Source organism: Scardinius erythrophthalmus, assembly GCF_964197995.2.
Source record: "Scardinius erythrophthalmus genome assembly, chromosome: 22".
Lineage (NCBI taxonomy): Eukaryota > Metazoa > Chordata > Actinopteri > Cypriniformes > Leuciscidae > Scardinius > Scardinius erythrophthalmus.
This window is the reverse complement of record NC_138242.1, coordinates 14,597,865-14,614,325: the sequence shown is the minus strand read 5'-3', so window position 1 is coordinate 14,614,325 and position 16,461 is coordinate 14,597,865. Positions and strand designations below refer to the sequence as shown.

The following is a 16,461-nucleotide window of genomic DNA, read 5'->3' as shown; positions in this document are numbered from 1 at the left end:
TCAAGATCAGTTAATGTGTGCAGAAGTTATAACACTTCGTGTTTCTCTTTTCTCGCCATAAATTCGTGTCCTCGCCACGGCCAAACCGTTTGAGATATCAAAAATCCGTCTGCAATTTAGCATCCTCAATGTCTTGACTTCATGCACACCGAGTTTGGTGGCGATTTAATTAATTCTCTAGGAGAAGTGTTTCAAATTCCACAGCAAGCGTTCTCCAAACAACCCATAATTGCTGACTTCCTGTTGGGCTGGCGTAAAATTTAGAGCACGAAAGTTGTTCGGCCCGATGAGAATTATATGTGTACCAAGTTTCATATCATTACATGCAAGTGTGTTTGATTTATGGACAAGTGTTCGGATCCCGTTCCAGGGGGCGCTGTTGAGCCCCCTGCCACGCCCGGGTACCAGCTTCAGCCCGGCCCTGATGGCCGCGGGTTCTGACCTGTGTGCAAAGTTTCAAGAGTTTTCGAGCACGTTAAAGGCCCCAAAAGCCCCTGAAACCTTGAAAAACAAGAATTTTAAACAAATCTCACTCAAAAGACAAATCCCCCCACCCCTCACACACACAGAGACGCAGAGGCAGAGAGAGAGAGGGAGAGAATTCTCCAAAAAATCACATTCAAACCAAAATATCTCACTTCCTGTTGGTCACAGCTTATGACTATAAATTAGAAAGTTGTCCGGCTTGATGAGAACAATATACATAACGATTTTTGTGACTCTACTTAAAACTAAGCCCCCATTTTTGACTAAAGGTGGCGCTACTGAGCCCCTCACCACGCCCGTTTCTGAAACTTTGCACATGTCTACTGGATAATAAATGTGATGTGTCTGTCGAGTTTCATCCAATTTCAAGTATGTTAAGAGTCTCAAAAGCATCTGAAAAGAATATTAAAGTTTGATGCGTTGCCACAGCAACAGTATTTAAGATATCAATAAACCTTTCACAGGTCTACATCTGCCGTGTGTCTACATTATACACAAAGTTTTAAGCAAATCGGGTAAAAATAAGAGGGTGATTTCAAAGCATTTTGAAAGTGACACACTTCCTGCTGCCAGTTGGTGGCGCTATAACTTTGACTCACAAAGGTCACATCCATGTGATCGGCCTCTTACAACGAACACACTGCTGAAGTTTCAGCAAGATCAGTTAATGTATGCAGAAGTTATAACACACTTCCTGTGTCCCATTATTCGCCATAAATTCGTTTCCTCGCCACGGCCAAACCGTTCGAGATATCAAAAATCTGTTCGCAAGAATTCATCCTCAATGTCTTGACTTCATTCACAACGAGTTTGGCGGCGATCGGATGAATTCCCTAGGAGGAGTATTTCACATTCCATGTTTTCCAAACAACGTATAATAACCGACTTCCTGTTGGGTTTTGTAAAACTTAGAGCACGAAAGTTGTGCGGCCCGATAAGATCTATATGTGTACTGAGTTTCATATTATTACATGCAAGCATGTTTGATATATGGACCAAGATTTCGGACCCCATTCCAGGGGGCGCTGTCGAGCCCCCCTGCCACGCCCGGGTACCAGCTTCAGTCCGGCCCTGATGGCCGCGGGTTCTTACCTGTGTGCAAAGTTTCAAGAGTTTTTGAGCATGTTAAGGGCCCCAAAAGTGGCAAAAAGGCAAAAAAAAAATAATGAAGAAAAAAAAAAAGAAAAAAAAAATAATCCTTACGAAAACAACAGGGCCTTCGCCCTTTCAGGGCTTGGGCCCTAAATATACTGCATCCTTACCAATTTTCTAATGTGATGTATTGAGGAGGCTCACAGATATTTGTCAATTTCCACCACACACTCTCTCTCTCTCTCTCACACACACACACACACACACACACACACACACACACACACACACACACACACACACACACACACACACACACACACACACAATGAAGTACCTGAGAGGTTCAAACACCAAACAGAGATGCTGTTTGTGGTAAAAGTGTCTGAAGAGACGCAAACAATGAAATTTATCGTCAGGATCGGCATCATTCAGCTTCTTCAGAAACTCAAGTTCCTTCAGTCCCGTCTTCTGCCTGCAATCAGACAACAAATGAAACTATTGAATACAAACTGTTTTCTGAGCCAGGACTACACTGACTGAACTAAACAAAAAAGTACATAAACTTAACATTTAGGTTAAAATGAAAGATTTTAAGTGATACATTTTTTTAAATGAAAGCTTTTATAATACATCATTTAATTAATTGGATTAAAAAATTGTGATAAAATCGCAAATTAAACAAATTTTGGCTGAGAAACTCCCCCAAAAATATAATTTGACATCATTGTGTTGGATGAGAAAAAGAGTCCAATAGACATTACAAAAAGTAGCTTTAGAAAGAAATATTTTGATTCAACATTTTATTACACAAACTTTGGCTACAATGTGGCCATAACATTTTTTTTTTAGTTCAGAAGCTGCATCTGAAGTGACATTTAGGTATATTTACATAGCCTGTTTAATGCAGCTCAGAGGTGGCATGAATGTGAATTAAAAAAATGAAATGATACTAGTGCTGGGCGGTATGACCAAAAATTTATATCACGGTATTTTTCAAAATTATACCGGTTTCACGGTATATATAACAGTGTATTTTTTCTTCCAAAGCATGACTGGGTGTTAACCACATTTTCTACTGAGTGAGAGAGGAAATACTGCAGTAGATTGACTTAGAATGCCTTATTTTACTTTCATAGATATATACACTAGATGTTGCCTTGGGGTTCTAAACATGCGTCAAAACCGCCGCCATGTATATGTGTATGTATATATATATATATACACTCCTTATTTATTTATTTATTTACTTTTTTTTTTTTTGCTCTTTCCTTTTCCTATTATTATTATTATTATTATTATTATTATGTCCTCTCCCTGACTTCCTAACCTCACCTCACCTCTTCATTACTATCATTAATATCATTAATATCATTACTATCATCAATATTACTTATACTTTTGTTTTCATTGCTATTATTACTGTTCTGATTTGTCCTTCTGTTATCTTATTATCATTACTATCAAGTTTTTATACCATTGTCATTATTCAAGTTGCTGATGTAGTAGTAGTAGCAGTTAATGTAGTAGTAGAGATTGTAGTAATAATTGTGGTTGTAGTTGTAGCAGTTACTGTAGAAGTAGAGACTAGTAGTAGTTGTGGTTGTTGAAGTAGTAGTTGCAGTTAATGTAGTAGTAGAGATTGTAGTAGTAGTTGTGGTTGTAGTTGTAGCAGTTATTGTAGAAGTAGAGACTGTAGTAGTAGTTGTGGTAGTTGAAGTAGTAGTTGTAGTAGTAGACGTTATAGTATTTTTAGTAGTCACTCCTTACCACTGATTGATTTCTTTATATTTGTTTTATTAATATCTGTTATTTGTTTTCATATACTGACTTATACATGTTTATGTATGTTTATTTTAATATATATATCGTTTTTTTTTGTTTTTTTTTCTCTCTCTATCTCTTGTTTTTCAAAGTATGTACTGTGACACGTCCACCCAGTTACCTTTACATGCACACATGCACGCACGCACACACACAAACGCACGCACCTGTCAGTTCCTGACTGTATTGGCTTTGTTTTGCTTGTTTGTTTGTTTTCCCTGTTTGTGATCCCAATTTATGTACATCTTGCATATTCCAATAAAAAAAAAAAAAAAAAAAAAACCCGCCATCTTGGAACAGGGGACTTGTCATAGGAATTAGCTAGGTAACGCTGTTATCTCCGTCTGTACTTCGAGTTCATGGATGATGCCGGACTTTTGTGCTGCGTATGGATGTTCACACGAATGAAATCTAAACCAGACAGCATGGGATTACATTTACTCTGTGGATGGTAGTAGTCAAGTTGTTTATTTTATAAGTTAAGTGTACATTTCTCTGCTTGGAGGAAGAAAATGAACTGTGAATGTGCTGTACTCTTTAGATATTATTTGAAATAACCCTTGTGTTTAAAATGTACAATATGCAGGAGTTGATCCTCAATACCCACTTTTGGCTGTGTTGTTCCTAACTTTGGATTTTTTACCGATTGTACTCAAACCTTTTAATGAAAAAAAAAAACAACAAAAAAAAACTGTGTGACGCTTGTAACCTGTAAGTACAGTCCTAATAGTATGCTTGTCCTCTCCCTGTCAATCTTCAAACAGTAGGCTACATCCATGATTATTATACATAGAATTCCACAAATCTTATGTAGCCTACTACTGTATGTGTGAGTTTTGCACACGGAAGGGCTTGTTTCTTCCTTACAAACTGGGGATGGAAGTGTGGAAGGACACTAGAATTTGTGAAAATGTCAACTGTTTAAAGCCTTTCTTTAAAGTGAATTTCGTTTTGTATAAATTGTATCTTAATTTTGCCTGTTAATATAATCATGGAGGCGTCCGCGCGGTCACTTGCATTGCACGTGAACTGGAGCGCATCTCATCCTAACTTAACGAAACTCAGCCTATGCCTCACACAGACATGAGAAATACATCAAATACACAAAGCTTGAAATGTCTTTAAACGAAATAATTCAAAACGAAAGAAAAAGGCTACTCTCTGATTATGTAATCCATTATGTGCATTTCTCTCTATAGGCGAGTTCACTACGGAGATGGCGATCGTCAACTTCATCTCTGCAGCCGAGTCGACACTGTCAGAAGTTTATTAACAAAAATCAATGCACGCGTCACCGGATTTACAAATGCACTTCTTGCTTGTTGCACGCACACATATTATGTCGAAATAACGAGATATTATGTTGAAATAACATTATTATTAATAAAACATCTATTAGAATATTTGATTGAATGCTAAATGTTGCGCTTGTTCAATTTAATAAAATTAAAACTTTAATTGTGATCATTAAAATAATTGAGTATTAAATATTTAATGGCCAAGTTTTGCTCATTTATGTGTATATTATATAGCGATAGTTTATTCTAAGTTTACTCAAGTGGAAGAATGTGACTAATAAACTTAGGCCTACTAGCACTATGCATTATATTTTGAAAAAGAAGTAATTATCTTAATATCAAAACCTTAAATTTCCTCTGGACTCAATGATAAATACATGTCTGACCGTTGGAACGAACCATAAAAACTAGAAAATCGCATTCATGACGATTTATGGTGATTTTATTTCCGTTAGACCTTTTCTTACATTGACGCTGATGCATTAAAGAGGAGGGGCTCCCCTGTTCCAAGATGGCGGCTCTATTGACGCATTCGTTCCAATGAACTGCCGTAGCCCAGGCGAAATCTAGTGTATATATCTATGTTTTACTTTCATGAGTGAATAATGTAGAGAAATTCCACACTAGGATTAATACAGGTTTGCCCCACAAAATTATGCTGTTTACACTTAGGCGCTTTAGGAACAACAGAAATAGCGGTTTCCCCGGTAACGGCTGTACACAAAGCAGCGCAACGCTCAAACGCTGCTTTATCAGAAAAGATAGATGAATTAAATGAAAATAACATCGAAACTTTTCTAAAGACAAGTTGGTTCCATTCAAAAATGCATTCATATAAAAACACCTGCGCTGCGTATTGACTTTGAAACGTGCAGTGCTCATGTTTATTCAACTATGTCAAAATCTTGTGGAAAATCTATTTGTGGCAGGCAGTGTTGATATTGTGAACCAATGTATGGGAAACACTGTAATATAATTTGAGAGCTATCAATTATAGTTTAACCTATCCATCTTCACAGTCACGCTTGCCCTCACCACAGTGTCACCAAACGTTGTTTAAGCAACATACACCAATATATATTAAAAATTCAACAGCACTCTAGCCCTTGTGGTTTTGCTATATAGACTATATAGACAAATATAAATATATAATATGTAAATATAACAAAATAAGTGTAAATAAATATTTTTTGCCCTCATCTCTTGAATTTTAGTGGGGTTTTTTATGCATTCTAATAGATTTCATCATGCAGTCAGTCATTGCCCTGCATCATGTTTGTAACTAAACTGGATGCAATGGGTCGGGGCGGGGCAGGCTGAGGGGGACAAAATTGACGTGTTAAATCGACAGCCCTAGTTAAAATATAAAAGAACACAAAAGCAAAGTCATAGAGATGGTCATTGTTTAGTAGGATACTTACATGAGCTCATTGTTTCGGATGATCTTGACTGCCACCTCCTGGCCAGCCCGGGCAGTGTCTCTAGCTCTGACCACATTACTGAACACACCCTGTCCAGTGTACCCATACACTTCATACCGCTTCTCCAGTATTTCACCAATGTTCACACCTTAAAAGAGTTGTTTTTAATGATTCATTCTTGCATTTAAAATATATTTTCTTTGGAAAAGAAGCAAAGCTTTAAATGGATTTAAAGACTTAAATAAGGCTTACGGTAGTATCCTTCTGCATCAGTCCAGTTGTCCCTGAGGTTGGGGTTCTCCTTAAAGTCTTTTCCAATGCCTGCAGCTCTGAGTCTGGCACTCTGTGTATGGGAGAGAGACAGAAGTCAGATCTCTCAAAGTAACCAACTGGTAACAGGTTTAATCTAATGCCGGCAGAAAAATCAAACAAGTTTACGTCAAAATCTGCAGCAAACATGTCGTCTGACTCAGTGAACATGTCAGGTGCTGAGGGCTTCTTTGGGTTGGCTCCTGCATAAAATACAATAAATAGTTAGTCATGCATTAGCTTATAGATTATTTGTGTCATTATGAGAAAGACCACCTAGATTAAAAATTGTCCCTACAATCTGAAACATTTCCTGAAAACTGTTCAAGCAAGAACCCTGCTAATGTGCCAACTTCAGCTAGAGTACACCACCTTCTTTCTCCTGAGCGATGAGGTTGTGCTTGGCCTTGATGCTGGCCTCAAAAGTGTTAACATTCTCCCGCTCATATTCCTTCACGTCGGCCGCTACCCGTTCCAGGATGTCATCAGGGGAGGGTGAACGGCTGCGGGTGCTACTCTGAGGACTGCTGGGTTCTGACGCCATGGAGCCCATATTACTGTCCTCATTTACCATTTTATATTTCTATATCAAAACAGAACAGTTTTATAATACAAAATTATATCTCTCAATAGAAGGAAGTTACTGTGCCTCAGGATGACTGTTGTATTGTTACCTGTACGATTGCAAGCCGCTGTTGTCGTCGCTGCTCAATCAGAGCCTCTTCATCCTCCTCTTCTGCATCAAAATCTTCCATCCTAAACATATTTACATCCAGGCGACTTTAATATAACCATGTAAACAAGACGACTCAATGACAGTGTAGAGCACCGCTGCACACTTCTGAGAAAATATTAGATTAAATATTAATTCTGCATTAACCTTATCTCAAAAAAGGTTGATAAAATACAAAGAGTCAAATAAACAATTTCAATGTTAATAATATTAAAAAATTTAAATAACACTTAAAATTATTTAAATAACACTTGCCTGACGGCTCATGCTACTGCTAACCTGGACACCGATGTCACTTCACTGAGTTGGGAAAAGCACGTAAAAGTCCTGACAGAAAGCGATGCATAAGGATGTAGTGTAACGACGAATAATTATTTTTTCCGAAGTGTTGACAACTTAGTGTTAAAGGAGAACTCCGGTCAATTTTAACATTGAGCTAATTTTTTTGTACATTTGGAGTGCTGTCAATACAGAGAACAACGACAAAAATCTATTTCTAAATCTATAGTTATTCTATTTTTAAAATTTGCACCCTGTTGACTTCAATGGGGCAAGTTTTAAACCAGCTTTTAGCCTCTTAACATCCTTGATGTGTCATTACAAGTGCACAGAAAATGTGAGTGATTCCTTCAGAGTGAACACGAGTGAATCTGACTGCAGTAGATGTGAAAGATATGTATAAAAAGGATATTATTTAAGCCAGCGCAAATACCTGTGTTTACAACCTGTTTTCGGGTTGAAGTCCAAAGTAGTCGATTGCCGAGTTCACGCGCATAGGTTTAGTTACCTATGATCACGCGCGTGAACTCGGCAATCGGGGGGGGCTGGGGCGGGACGGTGTTCGGCTCGAAGTCATGTCATGGTGCAAAGGACCCTAGTTTGATTTTACTCCGAACCATCCCTTTAAGGTAATAAAGAAAAAGAAAGGCTTGTTGCATTAGTAAAATAATTTAAAGGGATACTTCAGCATTTAGCATTAAGCTTTGTATCAGTAGAAAACCTGTAGTATTTTTTAATTACCATGCTTCCCTCCCTCATATCCCCCTGATGAGAGATTATTATATATTTTTTGTCTGGAAAAAATCCTCAGATGACGCAAAAATCGTCATTTTGCGTCATTGGAGGATTTTTTGCCAAGAGGCTAGAAACTACAGCCAGTAAGTAGGAGCTAGTTTCGCATGTTTTCAACCTGCCCATAGGGGGTGGGATCTCACTCACAGAAAGTACAAATAGTGTCAGCCATCTTTTTTTGGAAGCTAAGCTAAGGCTCTTGTTCTGTAGAGAAAGCTGAGTACTAGGGGTTACCATTCTCTTTTTCCCGGAAATGCCCGTTGAGATCGTTCAAAATGTCAGGGATTCGGCTTTTGCTTTCTACAGTCGCCATTCATTGTTTACATGCACACCTTTTGTTTCAGTCTAACTGAATTAATTCCGATTGGTGAATCATCTGAGTGTTTACATGAACGATAAACAAATGATCGGTTGATGTGCGTTTTAGCATTGCTAAGAAAATTCCCGCTCCTCCGTGAGAGATAGCCTACAAGACTGGTGCGTCTCACACGTGTCGCTCATCAGTAATCACGGCACCGGCCTCGCGCCCCTCAGCCTTGTCCTGCTCGCCACAGTAAACATAATGAATGGCGACTTTAGAACGCAAAAGCCGAATCCCGGACATTTTGGGCGACTCGTCACGGAGACTCACGATAAAACGATAAAAGTTTCGCGTCAACTAGTAGCCTAGCCTAGTTGTTTAACTGCGCACTCTTACCGGTAGGCGTGGCTTGGGAGTGGCCTCTTAGGGCAGCGATGCAAGTGCATTCTGGGAGTTATTGTCTTTCATCCACATGAGCCAAAAATACATTTTCTGGCTTTTCTCAGTCTAGAAGGCTCCAAATTAAAAAATTATTTCACATTTCTACTGGTTTAACCTATCTATCTATCTATCTATCACCGTCACGCTTAGTAACACAGCTGTGCCCTAACCACAGTGCAACAGTGAAAAGCGACCCTCTCAAACAATGCTGCGTTCCGATCGTTGTTAAAGGGACATACACCGGTTATTGCTGTATATTAAAAATTCATATCATAACAAAAATAAACATCAGTATTCGGTATGAACCGGTATACCGCCCAGCACTAGTTCGGTTGCACAAGTTTTATTCCGTTTTCCACTGTACGTTGGTTAGGAATGAAATGGCTTGAATTTTTTCACACCTCTACTATTGAATCCAACTAGGGTGACCAGACGTCCTGAAAAATTCGGGACAGTCCCAAAATCTAAGCTGTTGTGCCGAATCCCGAATCTGGCCCTAATTGTCACGAAAATTATACTAAAGCAAAATCTTGAGTAGCCTAGTTATTGTCTGATAAAACACTAAAAACTGTCCGTTGAGTTGTCCTGCAGCCAGCCCCTGCCTGCAGCATCTTTTTTTCTTTTTTTAAAGTTCTACAAAGATACCGTAGGCGCAAATTTATATGCATTGATAAGCGAGCGCAAGTTGCAGCAGCCGCGAGGACAGTGAATGTGCAGGCAGCCAAGGAGTAAAGGAGTGATTGATTGGTCGTGGCACTGTGTGCAAAAAAATACTTCAGTCTAATGTCGGGTTACACAAAGCAAATCATCAACACAATTATTTAGTTTTCTTATTTAATGACCAACAATTTAGTTGTAATAATAATTTTGGCATTAGGCTTATTAGCGTTATAGCTATATAGCCTGAAAGGTCAGTCATTGTTTTTGTTTTTTTTCCAATGACATTGGAGTTCATGATTTTAATGTTGTTTTTTTGTGGCAGACTAAAGACAGACTGTTGATCTTTGAATAAAAATGTGTTTGGTTCAGGTTTGAAATTCATTAACTTTTATTATAGGCTATGTAGTCTAATATCATAGTAGGCCTACCCCCCACTCGTAACCCCTTTTTTTACATGCCGTGAAAATAATACCATTACTCACACTTCTTCAGAGGAGGAGTCTTGGTCTGCTTTCATACCCTCTGACAGACTGCCTTTGAACTTATCTTCATCTCGGCCCCGCCTCTTCCTCCTCCTCTCACGATCTCTGGAGGTGGATCGTCGTAGTCTGGAACGGAAAAACCGATCCCTATCAGCAGACCTGCCAAAACAGAACAGTACAATACAATAGACAATTATCTTACAGCACTACCAGACTGGACTGGGTTTCACTGACAAAAACTACAGTTCAAGATAATATTTCTCACTGTGTCTCACCTGCGTCTTAGGGGCGATCGACTTCGCCTTCTGGGGGAGGATCGAGACTGTCGCCGTGGTGATACAGACCTACGTCTGAGTGGTGAGTGGCTCACTCTGCGCCGAGCTGGACTTGTTTCCCGTGATCTCCCAACTGCATCCACACGAGGACGCTTCCTAAGAGACATGAAACATTTGCCAGATCAGTTATTTTATAATAGGTCGTAAGCAGAGGTAATAAGCATACATAAACACCAATTCACTTTAAATAATCAAATCTTAATGTCTATTATTCTGACCCTAGGTAAGTAAAAATAAAAAAACTTCAAGACGTGTATGAATTTTACTCTAACCCCAGGCTGTTTCAGTGAGGACTCTACCTTTTAATAGTGTACAAGAAATTTCAGAAACTGCCTCAAAACAAACAATTAGGTTCCCTCAATGGCACAATCTACTCAACAGGGCGATTCCCCGTGACTGGCCAGTCCATCATCTTGATATCAAACCTAAAAATAGCTCTGATGGGTTTCATCCACATTTGCGACTAAGAGTAGATACTGCACAAACTGTAAAATGCATTTAGGAGCATGAGTACAAAAAAATTCTTAAATATCTTAAAGCAGAAGTATTCAACCCTGCTCCTGAAAAGTTTATTTCCATCCTGCTTCAACACTATTGTTTATGATTTCCACACCTTCCTGGAGAGTATAATTAGCTGGTTCAGGTGTGTTTGATTAGGGTTGGATCTAAACTCTACAGGACAGTGGGTTGAAGACCTCAGTCTTAAAATGGTATAACGAACACCTTAATTATTTTAAGAGGTTTCAAATTTAGGAATGGAAAAACAGCTATTTGACCTAATATGATTATTAAACTTCAAAAGGCAATGATTTAGGGTGTGTTCACACTTGTAGTTCAGTTGTCTTGGTTCTTTTGGTCCCCGACCCAACCAAAAAAAAAAAAACATTTAGTCTATAGCTTGGTTTCCGTGAAGCAAATCTTTTCAAACTTCACAAAAAAACAAAAACAAATGCGAATTAGGTGTGTTTCTATCAAGTTGTTTGAGCGGATGATGGTGGTATTGGTTATTAGTCATGTGGGTTTAATGTTCACTACGTCAGAATTTATTCGTCAAATGCGTTTCCATCTCCCTTTAATCGCATTAACTTTTTCGCACAAGTTAAAAACCACCTCAAGCAGGTGTAAAAACTTTTTCCCCAAAATCTGGCGTTTCCATCACTCGTTTCTGATACAATACTTCAAAATGTGCATAAAAACAGGGTGACAGCAACAGCTATTGTTCGCTTAGCATTTACACTGTTATTGTTTTTTTTATATACCAAACTTAAACATACAAACAAAAAAACTCAAAATGTGTCATATTTTGCATCAGAACTTTTTAAGGGCCTCGGTTAGGGCTGTGAGCGAGCCTTCTCTGTGACGAACTATAATAAATCCAAAGATGATTCTGTGTCCGTGCAACCTCTGTGCTACAATACTCTTGTGGCAGAGATTTTTCACGTTTAAAGCATAATGTTTTCATAATGTAAAGCAGTAGAAAACTACATAGCTGCCATCTGTTTAGCCACTAAAAATGAAAATGACAAAAAAAAAAAAAAGGAAAAGACAGACAAGTATCATTATTTGCGGTCTGTCTACGATTTTTGCATTTGTGGAGCGATCTGGATCTGTGGTTTGTCTCAATTGCAAAGAAATTGCTTTTCATAAAATAGGCTCTCTTATGTAAAGACAAATTAGGTATCAAAAAAAATCGTTGATTCATTTGATTAATATTATTAATAACCGTGATTATCTGTTCAACCATTATCATGCAGACCTAGTACGACTGACTTTCTTCTGTGGAACATAAAAGATGTTCCAAACAACATTGAACTCTTACTGACATTCTATCACAGTTTTTCAAAAGATATTCTTTCGTATCCCTCAGAAGAAAGTCATGTCTGGAACAACATGAGGGTGAGTAAATGATGACAAAATGTTATTTTTTGGGGTAATTTTCCCCTTTATTGAAGGTGTGCTGATGAATACCTGGAAGGGGAATCTCTCCGGCGCTCATTTGAGCGGCTTCGTGCTCTTCGAGCGGCTGGTGATCTGTTCCTAGAAGGTGAGTGGCTCAGTTTGGTGTTCCGGTCCACAGAACCTGAGGGGGGCTGCGGAGCGGAGTTGGACTGGCGGTCCCTGTGGTGAGGGGAGGAACTGCGTCGGCGTTGAGGGCTAAGAGCTCGGCGTAGATGAGGCGACCGATTCTCTTTCCCAGAGGAGGTGTCTTTGGATGGAGACTTTCCTGGCCTCTTTTCTCTGTCAGTCTCCGATCGACCCACCCGGGCATCTTTAGAACGAGATCGTCTATCTTGCGACCGGCTCTTGCGCCCTCGTGAGCCTGATCTCTGCCTGACTTGTTCCCACTTATCTTCTGAACGGGGAGGAGAGCGTCGATCGGAATGTCCCTTCTGGTCTGGTTTCCTCTCTGCAGAGCATCTCTTCGTAGATGGGGACTGGGACCTTCTCCCGCGCTCCCTGGATTTGTCCCTGCTCCGGGAGCGTTTTTTCTCTTTGGACTTGCTATGCTCCTTAACGGTCTCTTTCGCACTTTTGGTCATTCGTTCAATCTTAGCGTCCCTCCCGGCTCTCTCTCGGGAACGACTGCGTCGTTTAGTGCTTGGTTTGCTGGTGTCTGTTGAGTCCCGTCTGGATCTACCCCCCCTGCTAATCTGGTCTTTAGGTGAGCGGGTTCTGACCCCACTACCTCTTTGCCGCTGCTCCCCATTACGTGCCCTCTGCCCCTCTCCATCCTCTTCAGAGCCAGAATTGTAACCCTGTAGAATTAGGCCCATTCCTGACTGAACTTTCCCCTCCATCAGCTGGCTGTCCAGCTCAGCTTTAATCAGTGCTCTTTGCTTCTCCAGATCTTCAAGAAGCGCCTTGTCATCCAGGGCTGCATTGCCCAGTGAAGGGGAGCCATCCTCGGCCCTCCCCTTGATGGCCCCAGACGGCAAGGAGGACGGCTCTTCTTTGCGCCTGTGCTTCTTATGTTTGTGTCTATGTTTTCGTTTGCGTTCCTTATCTTCCTCAGACGCATGTTTGTGTTTTTTGTGCTTGCTACGGTGCTTGTGTTTCTTTTTCTTGTGTTTGCTCCCGCTGCTGCTGTGATGTTTAGGACCGCTTTCTTGCTTCTCTCCATTCACCTCCGCTTCCTCCTCACCCTCCTCTTCATCCTCTCCAGACATGTCACCATTTTCATCCTCATTCCCACTCTTCTCTGGACTCTCCAACTCCTCTGACCTGTAAATATGAACAACACAAACACATTAACAGGCAGAATCAGTAAATCTTAAATATAAAAAGAAACAAGGGTCATTTATGCAAGATTTCAGTTTTTCCTTGTAATAGTCGTTTTAAACACAATGTTTCTTTAAAAGCACCTTTTTGTTGCGCTTATTATATTTAGCTACCAAATAACATGCTGAGGTTTACCTAACGTTAGTTATGTTTCATCAAGGCAACACAGTGTTCTTCACGAGGACACACATGCTGAGCATATAACTCACCAACAATATAAATAGGTATGTTAATGTGCTTAGGGATAGGGACTGATGATAATTATACTACTTTAATGGTTTAACTGACATTAATTTTGTAAATTCGGAGAGATAACTAACAAACGGAGCATGATGTTTATCATATAAAGACTACGGATAGGATACCTTACGAAATAAGCTAACCATATAAATGCTTAAATTCAAAGGACGTGGTGGGATGTGGTAGGCTTTCGAAACTGAGAACTTCACAGAACCAACCGAAGTAAGTTAATTTTAAACAATTTAATCTTGACAACTGGCTACTTGAGAGAATTTAGCACTAGCATGCTAACACTAGCCGGATATGAAAACAGATATCAAAACCCTCATAGTTCACTATGAGAAAAACCCAACCCAAACAAAATCCGTCCCTTTTCTCTAAACACCCCCATCTAGGCTCTAAAATGCGTTGTTGGTGGGGTTAAACTACGCACGTGCTCTTACCCATTATTCAGCCTCTTGCTCTGTAAATCCATTTCCACGTCGGCCATTTTGTTTCAACAGCGGCCCGCTGTTTATTCTTCAGCAGTGCGATTATGAGGAGGAACAGAGCGCCGAGGAGCGCTTGTGCTCCCTAGTGTCTGCATTAACAACTGCAGATAATTTATATGAATTTATAAGAGGAAATGTATTCCTGTAAAAATGGTACAAAAATAAATAAAATAAATAAAACACCTTTACCCGTTGCTTTACTAGGCTATTTAGTTTTTAAATAGTCCTACTGTGTTACAAAAAGTACAAATATTTCATGTAGCCTAGTATCAATTAATACGAGGCTACAAAATAATTATATAATTATACAATAATTAACAAAATTTGATTCGAAATAGTGTAAAATGTATATCTCATGTTTAGGCCTATAGATCTGTTAGATATTTTGTTTGTTCTTCCCCCTTGATGTCACAAGTGTTGCTGGTATTGTCCAAAAACAGTGTAACTTTGTTTAGTTTTTTCCCCCACACACCTTGTTGATCATGTGAAGTTGCACCAGAAAAATTACACAACATTTTCAGAGTAGGCTATATCATGTTACACTGCAGGTGAGAACATGCAATAAATACTTTTTTATTTATGGAGCTGTAGTGTGCCAAATATTTATTTTTGTGACACTGCAGGATACAAACTAGCTTGCTTAATGTGTTTAGGCTACTGATATAACAAATAGGCCTACCCTAATTTTAAAAGTCTCTAATGTTGTTGACATTAAATTATTTGGTGTGCTAGAAATAGCAGTTGCACTATGCAAAATAACATAACTTTCAGAACAACATGAATTGCTTCTGCAATGTCAGTCCAAGATTTTATTGTTTGCATTTGCAGCTTGTGAATGAAAGATTTATATAAATCTGGATTGTTTCATTTTTTAAAAAAAAAAAGCTTTCCTTAGGTCAGGTCCTCTGATCAAGAATCTCTTCAGAATGATACTCTATTGCACTGCACATGGATGTTAGAACTAATGTGAAGCATTAACTCATGAGCTCATTGGCAGAGAAAATAGTATTGCATTATAAACAGCCATATTAAATATTTAAGCACCGTTTAGTAGCCTATCACTCACTAATATTGTGTTTTACTGTAACTACATTAAAACATTAATAGCAAATCGTGTCCTAGTAAAAAAAAATTAAGCATAAAGGCACAATTCAGAGACAAGTATTTTATATATATATTTTATTAAAACCATACAAACATTTGTTGTAATCTGATATAAAATGAACAATGAGACTTTGCAAAAACTTCCCAGTCTGACGGTGCTAGGCACCACAACTCCATTTTGATCTCTCTGTTTAATGAGAGGGCACAGGGACTCCTGCTTTATAGAGTAGGATACTAATTCTGACCCCTGATGCCACCTAAACTCTTGACTACAGTTTACAGAATGAATATGTATTTACAAGGATGAAAAAACAAAACAAAACAAATAATTATAAAAAAAAAAAAGCAACCAACATTGTTTATACATGTTACATTTCTCAATGCCCAACCAACAGAATCTAATTTTTAATGTTTCATGTAACATGTAAAGTCATAGGACTCTTTCCATACACATTTTATTTTTGGCAGTGATTATTTTGTATGGAAAGGCATTAATAAGGCACATACCTTAGGCTCAAACCCTTTAGTCCTTTCATTTGGGAATGGGTCATACCACTTTTATGTTCAAAACACTGAAACACAACTACAGAAAAAGTTCAAATAACTGTACAAAAACAAACAAAACCTAATTATCAGAGTACACATTTTAAAAAGCTGTACATATGCAGTTTAGAAACTGCAGGGTAGTTTTAATACTGCTGAAAAGTCTCTTAGCTCTTGTAGTGGAGCTTGATGTGTCCTGGTGCGTCTTAATTTCGCTAATTAAATCATAAATGGGTAGGTAAAAACAGGTTAAGCTAAACAGCATACATGATATCTCACTATAGATGCACACAGCACACAACTGAGACAAAGAAACAAATACAATTACTGATATATTTAGATAAATTTAAA

General features: G+C 38.8%; 1 protein-coding gene across 1 annotated transcript in view; it reads right to left on the bottom strand.

The window, feature by feature from the left end:
• prpf4bb (pre-mRNA processing factor 4Bb) overlaps positions 1 to 14,535 on the bottom strand; it is a 26,661-nt gene extending 12,126 nt beyond the window's left edge. Inside the window, exons 1-10 of the mRNA XM_081353018.1 lie at positions 14,416 to 14,535; positions 12,422 to 13,675; positions 10,394 to 10,549; positions 10,119 to 10,277; positions 7,105 to 7,186; positions 6,803 to 7,013; positions 6,560 to 6,633; positions 6,374 to 6,464; positions 6,122 to 6,269; positions 1,916 to 2,053 (exon numbers count right to left, since the gene is read on the bottom strand). Of these exons, the coding sequence (XP_081209144.1) occupies positions 1,916 to 2,053; positions 6,122 to 6,269; positions 6,374 to 6,464; positions 6,560 to 6,633; positions 6,803 to 7,013; positions 7,105 to 7,186; positions 10,119 to 10,277; positions 10,394 to 10,549; positions 12,422 to 13,675; positions 14,416 to 14,462 (2,360 nt within the window). The 5' untranslated portion in view covers positions 14,463 to 14,535. The remainder of the gene's footprint in view (positions 1 to 1,915; positions 2,054 to 6,121; positions 6,270 to 6,373; positions 6,465 to 6,559; positions 6,634 to 6,802; positions 7,014 to 7,104; positions 7,187 to 10,118; positions 10,278 to 10,393; positions 10,550 to 12,421; positions 13,676 to 14,415) is intronic.
• Between the last annotated feature and the right edge of the window lie 1,926 nt (positions 14,536 to 16,461).